The 8,766-nt window shown below is 47.6% G+C and overlaps 1 protein-coding gene across 2 annotated transcripts in view; it reads right to left on the reverse strand.

The window, feature by feature from the left end:
• AFG3L2 (AFG3 like matrix AAA peptidase subunit 2) overlaps nucleotides 1–8,264 on the reverse strand; it is a 52,168-nt gene extending 43,904 nt beyond the window's left edge. The window contains exons 1-3 of one of the 2 annotated variants that reach the window (XM_003924912.4): nucleotides 8,008–8,264; nucleotides 1,469–1,568; nucleotides 730–807 (exon numbers count right to left, since the gene is read on the reverse strand). In XM_003924912.4, the coding sequence (XP_003924961.3) occupies nucleotides 730–807; nucleotides 1,469–1,568; nucleotides 8,008–8,121 (292 nt within the window). In that variant the 5' untranslated portion in view covers nucleotides 8,122–8,264. Of the gene's footprint in view, nucleotides 1–729; nucleotides 808–1,468; nucleotides 1,569–5,471; nucleotides 7,904–8,007 lie in introns of those variants that run through there. The other variant, XM_074383784.1, reaches the window with a different exon arrangement.
• Nucleotides 8,265–8,766: the final 502 nt, after the last annotated feature.

An 8,766-nucleotide genomic window follows, 5' to 3' on the forward strand; every position in this document is an offset into this window, starting at 1 on the left:
TCAGTCCCCCAGCCACCCAGCTCTAAGAAAGTCTCTCTGAATCCCTAAGGTGAGGTATTGCTCTGAAGAGCAATTTTTAAAACACTGCCCTAAACACAATATGTATCAAACAAATTGCATGTATTAGATTTCTAAGACTTTTCTCAGAGCTTTAAATTACGTGCCAGAATATACCAAATATGCTTAGTTTGACTAGTCAATACCTCTAAGGTGGCCTTAAATTACCTCAGTTTGCAAAATGACAAGAAAATATCAACAGAAAATTAGGGTGAAATGACACATAAGGTCTATAGAATTTTATATGTACTTGTAACCTACAGCTTCACAACTGACTTACTATAACTTTATTTTTTTATTTTTATTTTTTTTGAGACAGGGTCTCTCTGCTGCCCAGGTTGCAGTGCAGGAGTGCTATCACAGCTCACTGCCAGGCTCAGGTGATTCTCCCACCTCAGGCTCCCAAGTAGCTGGGACTACAGGTATATACCACCATGCCTAACTAATTTTTTGTATTTTTAGTAGGGATGGGGTTTCACCACATTGCCCAGGCTGGTCTTGACCTCCTGGACTCAAGCAATCCACCTGCCTTGGCCTCCCAAGGTGCTGGGATTACAGGAGTAAGACACCATTCCCAGCCTGATAACGCTTTTCTTTGTTCAGATAGGAAACTATCACCATCATATATAAGGGGAAAACACAAAATTCAAATATAATCTTGTCAAAAGGTACCTTTTTTTTCTCCCATAACTTCTTTAGGTTCACTATTTTTTTTTCCATTTTTTCCATTAGGAAAGTATTTTTCAAATCCTGTTAGAAAAGGGAAAAAAAAATACACATCTTCAAACTAAAATTCACCAGGTTTTGGGTTCATTTTGTTTTCAAAGCAGCTGATGCATCATTAAAAAGCACGAGTTAGCCAGGTGTGGTGGCTCATGCCTGTAATCCCAGCACTTTGGGAGGCCGAGAAGGGCAGATCACCTGAGGTCAGGAGTTCAAGACCAGCCTGCCCAACATGGCGAAACCCTGTCTCTACTAAAAATACAAAAAATTAGCCGGGCGTGGTGGCAGGCGCCTGTAATCCCAGCTACTTGGGAGGCTGAGGCAGGAGAACTGCTTGAATCCGGGAGGCAGAGGTTGCAGTGAGCCAAGATCACGCTACTGCACTCCAGCCTGGGCAACAAGAGCAAAACTCCATCTCAAAAAAAAAAAAAGCACAAGTTAAAAGCAGACCGTTTCTTGTGTACAAGCACATCAAAGTCTAAATAAGAGTTCACAACCCGAAGTGTTAAAGGAAAATGTCTCCTTTTCGCATACCAATTTCATTATCTACAAATGTGTTACATTTGAAGATGACTTATCTTCAATGTTGTAATCAGAGAGAAGGTAGAGGCAGGGGAATTGGTTACAGAAGGAGAGAGAAGACCCAACCTAAGAATGTAGAACACTACGGCCACACCTAAGCATTTACCTTTTGGCGGTCGAGAACAGAATCTTTGATAAGCAGCAATTACATCTGTCAAAAGAGAATTTCTGCTGTCCCTTGCTTGAGTTGTAACATATCGATAAAGCTGCAACATCACATAAAAATAAAAGCATGGTTATATCAAGATAAAAAATTTAAAAGAGCTTCATTTCCTGGTCATAAAGTAGGTAAAAGATCTCTATCTTCCACAGATGGCTACAAAGTAACACAGAATGACTCCCTTACTGGGGACTAAGGTTACCTAACACTAGGCTACTATTCCAGCAAAAGAACCAGGGGACATATATTATTGTCCAGAAAACAAGAATATTTCAAAATCAGACATAATGTAGAATTGCAGTCCAGTTATAATTATGTGACAATACATTCACTTTGATGATGTTTGTTTAATTTGTAGCACTCAAAAGAGAAACCCTGGCCAGGCACAGTGCCTCTCGCCTGTAATCCCAGAACTTTGGGAGGCTTAGGCAGGTGGTTCACAAGGTCAGGAGATCAAGACCATCCTGGCCAACACAGTGAAACCGGGTCGCTACTAAAAATACAAAAATTAGCTGGGTGTGGTGGTGCACGCCTGTAGTCCCAGCTACCTGAGAGGCTGAGGCAGGAGAATCAATTGAACCAGGGAGTCGGAGGTTGCAGTGAGCTGAGATCACACCACTGCACCCCAGCCTGGCAACAGCAAGACTCCAACTCAAAAAAAAAAAAAAAAAAAAAAAAGGAAAAAAGGACAAATCCTGACATGGCAAATGTGTGCTTCATGCTGACTCATTTGCAGGATCCATTATACTACAAGGTATTTGCCTGAAGTTACAGAGCAGTGCTGCCTTTAAACATAACACTAATTGTATCTTAGTTCAATGACTTAAGTCAGGGCCCATCATCACTGATAATCCTTATACCAGCAACATTTTCTAAAGATATCTGATATATTGTCATACTGGTGAAAATCATATTAATAGAAAGTCCCACTACAGATACATTTCTGCTTTATATAACATATGTTGCTAAAAAGTTGTTTGTAAATACAGTCTAGGTAAATCAAAGCATAATGTAAACAAACTGAAGAGGCTATCAAACTTAGTTGCACAATTAAAAGCCTCTTGACAAGCTTTGAGGAGATATATTCCTATTAGGAGGTGAAAAGTTCAAGTAATCGTACCTTTTGCAAAGTGAAAATTTCCACCACAAGGGGAGAGGAAGGTAAGTGGCTTTTAAATAGAGATGGGAATGTGTTTTGTTTTGTTTTGTTTTTTGAGACAGGGTCTCACTCTGTCACCCAGGTTGGAGTGCAGAGGCACAATCTCAGCTTACTGCAACCTCCACTCCCAGAGCCCAAGTGACTCCCTTACCCCAGTCTCCAGAGGAGCTGGGACTATAGGCATATACCACTATGTCTGGCTAATTTGTGTATTCAGATGGGAATGTTCAAAGTAAAGTGTATACAGATTGACATCCATTATCATTTGCCTCCTTTATGGTTAAAACATCACAAAATTGGCCAGGTGAGGTGGCTCACACTTGTCATCCCAGCACTTTGGGAGGCTGAGGCAGGAGGATAACCTGAGGTCGGGAGTTTGGGACTAGCCTGGGCAACACAGCCAGACCAGTTTCTATTTAAAAAAAAATAAAACTATAATTATAAAAATTATAAAAACCAAATAAAACCACCTCACACTCAGTATGACCAAAAAGACAGACAAGTGTGGGTGAGGATGTGGAGAAACTGGAGCCTTGTACACTGTACTGGTGAGAATGTAAAATGGTGATGGCATGTTGGAAAACAGTCTGACAGATCCTCAAAATGGTCAACGTAGAGTTATCATATGACCCAGCAATGCCACCCCAACCAAGGAAGTTGAAAACACATATCCACACAAAAGTATGCACACAAATGTTTACCACCTGATGAACAGATAAAATGTAGTATACCCATACAAGAGAATACCAGTCACCCAAACAAAGGAATGAAGTACTGACACATGGATGAACCATGAAAACACTATATTGAAAGAAGCCAGACACAAAAGGTCACATATTATGATTCCATTTATATGAAATATCTAGAATAGGCAAATCCATAGAGAGATACATTAGTGGTTGCCTAGGGCAGGGGGAATGGTTATAGAGAAATGAGGAGTGACTGCTAATGGTCACAGGGCTTCTTTTTGGAGTGCTGAAAATGTTCTGGAATTAGGAACAGTGATGATAGCTGCACAACCTTGTGAATATGTTAAAAACCAATGAACTGCACACTTAAGATGAAGAATGGTTTGTGAATAAAAATGTCAATTAAAAAAAAAGAATAAGATGATTTAACTTCAAATAAATACCCAATTCTACACAGCAAAACAGGACAGGAACACCAACACTGTTTTTATCTCAGTGCAATACTGGCCTGGGAGACTTGGGAGCTTATATTGTGTTACACCCTCCCAAACCACCAGAACACTTGGCCTATGAAATAACCACTGGTAACAGATAAGAAGGCAACATAGAAGAGTTTTTTTCAATGCCAAATCCATTAAGGATGTAGATTAAAATGAAATGTTACTCAAGTTAGACAAGTCAACAAATCTAGGCCAGGTGCTGTCAAGCACTGGGGTGTCCAAAGGGGAATCAGAACCAGTTCCAACCCCTAAGAGGCACAGAAACAAAGCAGAGAAAGTCATGGGACAAATTAGTTACACTATGGCATAACAATGTCACAAAACAAAAGCTCTAAGTACAGGGAACAGGAATGGTGCAGAGGTAATATGAAGGGATCTTCCTATCACCACATCTTAGTCCTTTCTGTTCTGCTAGAACAGAGTACCTGAAGCTGGGTAATTTACAAAGGTTTACTAGCTCACAGTTCTGTAAGCAGGGAATTAGGAGAAACAGCATGCTGGAGAAAGAAGGGTGCTGGGCTTACATTGAGGGTCACATGCTAGGTCAAAACATGGCAAGAGAAGGTGCTACATCAAAACATGGTGACAGAAGGTCAATGGCAAAGCGGTCACATGCCATGAGGAAGTTCTACTTTATAACCACCTACAGTCCCTGACACTAAGCCAGTCTCCCCACAGCTCACAGAACTCACGTACTACCTTTAGAATAGCACCAAGACACTCATGAGGGCTCCACCCCCATGGCCCAAACACCTCCCACTGGGCCCCACCTCTCAATGCCCCCACCGTAAGATCGGGAACAAATTTCAACATGAGTTTTGGTGAGGCCAAACTCAAACCATATTCAAACCATAGTACCATATAAAGCAAGTCTTTATATCACCATAAAGTTTAGTATAGAACTGGGCACTGTATGCACTCCATAAACATTGACTGAGAAGCCCTTTTCAGGCTCTATTTACCAACTGTGTTGACATGGAATATCCCTAGAAATAACTGTGACTGAATTTAACACTGGGGTTATATTCTATAAAGAAATCATCAATGAAACTTTTTCTTCTCTGCATATCTAATCCAAGCTCTGCGTGTCTATCACTCAAGGAGTAATGTGAGATCTATCACTCAAGCACTAATGTGAAATACTAATTCACAAAATTTAACTTGAGAGCGCCTCATTTTGGAGCATTAGCCTTTATGTTTGACAACAAGAGCACTTTTCAGTTGCTTTATCATCAGTCTTATTTCTCTGGGCACACCTGAGAACTGATCTCTCAATACATCAGAATCTCTTCCCCAGGAACCTCACCATGAATGCAGTACTTCTGTCTCTGTTAATGGTAGCAAGAACATAAAGGAAAACCTGTCCTATCAGACTTGCTCACAGACAGCACAGTAATGCCTGGTTTCACCAGGCAGATCTTCAGAGAGTACCAGAAAGTATCTATCAGGCGCTCCCCCCATCAATCAGCTATAGCTGTGAGCACAGAGGACTTTCTTATATATCTGAGTGAGATTCACAGGGACAATAGTGTCGCTCAAAAGGAAGACCTTTGGGTAACACTTCTAACATAAAACTGCAAGCTCACAATGCAGATCCCTACCTGGAACTGCATGTCTGAGTCCAATATTCACTAGTGGCAAAATAAAAGGAATCCGGCTGGGTGGGATGACTCACGCCTGTAATCCCAGCACTATGGGAGGATGAGGGGGGTGGAACACTTCAGGCCAGAAGATTGAGACCAGCCTGGCCAACATGGTGAAATCCTGTCTCTACCAAAAATACAAAATTTAGCCAGGTATAGTGGCGGGTGCCTATAATCCAAGTGACTCGGGAGGCTGAGGTAGGAGAATCGCTTGAACCCAGGAGGCGGAGGTTGCAGGAGCAGAGATCGCACCACTGCACTCCAGCCAGGGCGACACAGCAAGACAGGAATCAATGCTTGGCAAAACGGAAATAGGTACAATGCAGGAAAATGAAAAAGGACAGGCAGCATGGTATGATCACAGTGAAGAAATTGATCTAAGACTGACAAGAGAGCCTCAAAGAGTAAAAGTCATATATGCAGGTATTATTATTCTCCCTCCCCTACCCTTTTTTTTAAAGAGACGGGGTCTGACTGTCACCTACGCTGGAGTGCAACGATGAAATCACAGCTCACTGGAGTGTCAACATTCCACGCCAAGCAACCTGCCTTGGCCTCCCAAGTTGCTGGGACTACAGGTGTGAGCCACCGAGCCAAGATAATTTAAGAAAAAAAAAATAACGATAGAGGCCAGGAGCTGTGCCTCAGGCCTGTAATCCCAACACTTTGAGAAGAGGAAGTGGGAGGATCACCTGGGTCCGGGAGTTCGAGACCACCGTGGTCAAGATGGTGAACCCCATCTCTCCAGAAATTTGTTTTTTGTTTTTTTTTTTTGAGACAGAGTTTAGCTCTTGTTGCCCAGCTGGAGTACAATGGCACAATCTCAGCTCACCACAACCTCCACCACCCAGGTTCAAGTGATTCTCCTGCCTCAGCCTCCCGAGTAGCTGGGATACACACATGCACCACCAAGGGCTAACTTTGTATGTTTAGTAGAGACGAGGTTTCTCCATGTTGGTCAGGCTGGTCTCTCCCCCGACCTCAGATGATCTGCCCACCTCAGCCTCCCAAAGTGCTGGGACTACAGGCTTAAGACACCGCGGCCCCACCCAAAAATTTTTGAAAATTCAATCACAGTGGCTGGGAGCGGTGGCTCACACCTGTGGTCCCAGCACTTTAGGAAAACGAGGCAGGCAGATCACCTGAGGCCGGGAGTTCATGACCAACATGCAGAAACCCCGTCTCTATTAAAGATACAAAAAATTCGCCAGGCGTGATGGTGCAGGCCTGTAATCCCAGCTACTCGGGAGGCTGAGGCAGGAGAATCGCTTGAAGCCTGGAGGCGGGAAGTTGCGGTGAGCCGAGATTGTAGCATTGCACTCCAGCCTGGGCAACAAGAGCAAAACTCCGTCTCATAAAAAAAAAAAAAAAATCAACCTCGGGGCTGTAGTCTCAGATAAGCAGGAGGCTGAGGCAGGAGGATCGCTTGAGTTTGAGGCTGCAGTAAGCCATGTTTGAACCACTGCACTCCAGCCTGGGCGACGAAGCAAAACCCCATCTCTAAAAAAAATACAAATTAAAAAAAAAAAAAAAAAACTGTAGAGATGACAGCCTACTATGCTGCCCAGGCTGGTTTCCAACTCCTGGACTCAAGCGAGTCTCCCGCCTCTGCCGCCCTAAGTGCTGTGATCACAGGCTTGAGCCCCCGCCGTGCCTATCACCCCTAACAGTGAAGAAGCTTAGCTGACTTCCTCAGGGGTGCTAGGCTAGCAGGAAGCCAAGCCAGGTTCCCGTGGCCGACCCGGGGACCTCAACCACCACCCGTACACGAGTGCAAGGCTGAGGAACCATGTCACCAAAACAGTGAGCGACTAATCGACCCGTGACCCTTTCCTTGAGACAGAACAAGGCCACGGTTCTGTCAACACACTATTATGTCAGAAACACACATTAGGTACCGTGTGTCTCTAGAGGGATGGCTACCAACCAAGAGCCTCCTGCTGAGAGCAAGCCCTGATACGCAACGAACACAGAGACCCTGCTCTGAAAAGGTGACATTCTTAATAATCATAGCTAATACTGCCAGTCCTGGAATGCCAGCAGTGGCCCCATTCAACAGACGGAAAGGAAACACGGAGGCTCGGAGAGGTTAGGCAGCCCGACTCCAAAACCTGTCCTTTAGACAACATCGTCCTCGTGCTGCTGACTCAAAATCGCAGACGCCTTCGTTCGGTGCTCCCGGGCCACGAAAGCGGGGACAAGGACGGCCACCAAGCCGACATGACCTTCGAGACTTCAGCCGCCCTGGTGAAGCTCGAAGACCCGGCTCCACCGGAGCGGCGCGTTTTCTACATTCGAATCCCACAGGCAGGGCAGGGCGCGAACCGGCGCTCCCGGGGCCTGCGGAGAGACAGCGCGGGGCGCCGGGGCCCTCAACAAGGACGGCCCGCGTGCGGCGGGAGGGCGGGGGCCGGTGACCTTGACGCCCTCTCGCCGGGGCCGGAAGTGGGCCTGAGGCCGGGTGGAGGGCGCCGGGCGCCCAGGCAGGACTCACCGTCCGGAGGCAGGGCCGCTCGCCCGGGCCCACGCGGCCAGGCACTAGGAGCAGCGGAAGGCCGCGGGGCCAGCAGCTGCCCCGGCCCCACAGCCGCAAGCAGCGGTGCGCCATGGCCGCCGGCGTCGCCTGCTTGGCCCCGGGCGCTGCGCAGGCGCGGGCGGGCGGCGACTGGCGGCCTCTGGAAGCGCGCTTGGCTCGAGGAAAGGCCACCGGGCAGCGCCGTGGACCCGCGGCTCACGGCGGAGCCCACGCTCCCGACGCGGCGTCCCTTCCGCCAGCCCAGTGCCGGCGCGCTGACGTCGGCGTCTCCTCTCCCAGGTTGGCCTCAACCTCCGCCTGGCCTGGAGGCGGGGCCGAACGGGAGGAGCGTGGGGAGGCGTGACTGGAGGCGGGGCCGACGGAGCAGCGTGGGGGGCGTGACTGGAGGCGGGCCGACGGAGCAGCGTGGGGGCCTGGCTGGAGGCGGAGCCGAGGGAGGGCAGTGCCGGGCGAGCAGGAGCTGGAGGCGGGGGCCTATGGCGCAGCGTGGGGGGTGTGGCTGGAGGCGGGACCGAGGAAGGACCTTGGAGGGTAAGCGGGAGCTGGAGTGGGGCGGATAGCGAAGCGGGGGCAGGGCCGAGGAAGGACCGTGGAGTGCGAGCAGGAGCTGGAGGCTGGGCCGTTGGAGGAGTTTCGTCTGGGTGGCTGGAGGCGGGGACGGAGGAGAGACGCTTGAATGGGAACCTGGGCTGCAGGGCCTCGGCAGCCGGGAGGAGC

The sequence above is a fragment of the Saimiri boliviensis genome, chromosome 13, assembly GCF_048565385.1.
Source record: "Saimiri boliviensis isolate mSaiBol1 chromosome 13, mSaiBol1.pri, whole genome shotgun sequence".
Classification (NCBI taxonomy): Eukaryota; Metazoa; Chordata; class Mammalia; order Primates; family Cebidae; genus Saimiri; species Saimiri boliviensis.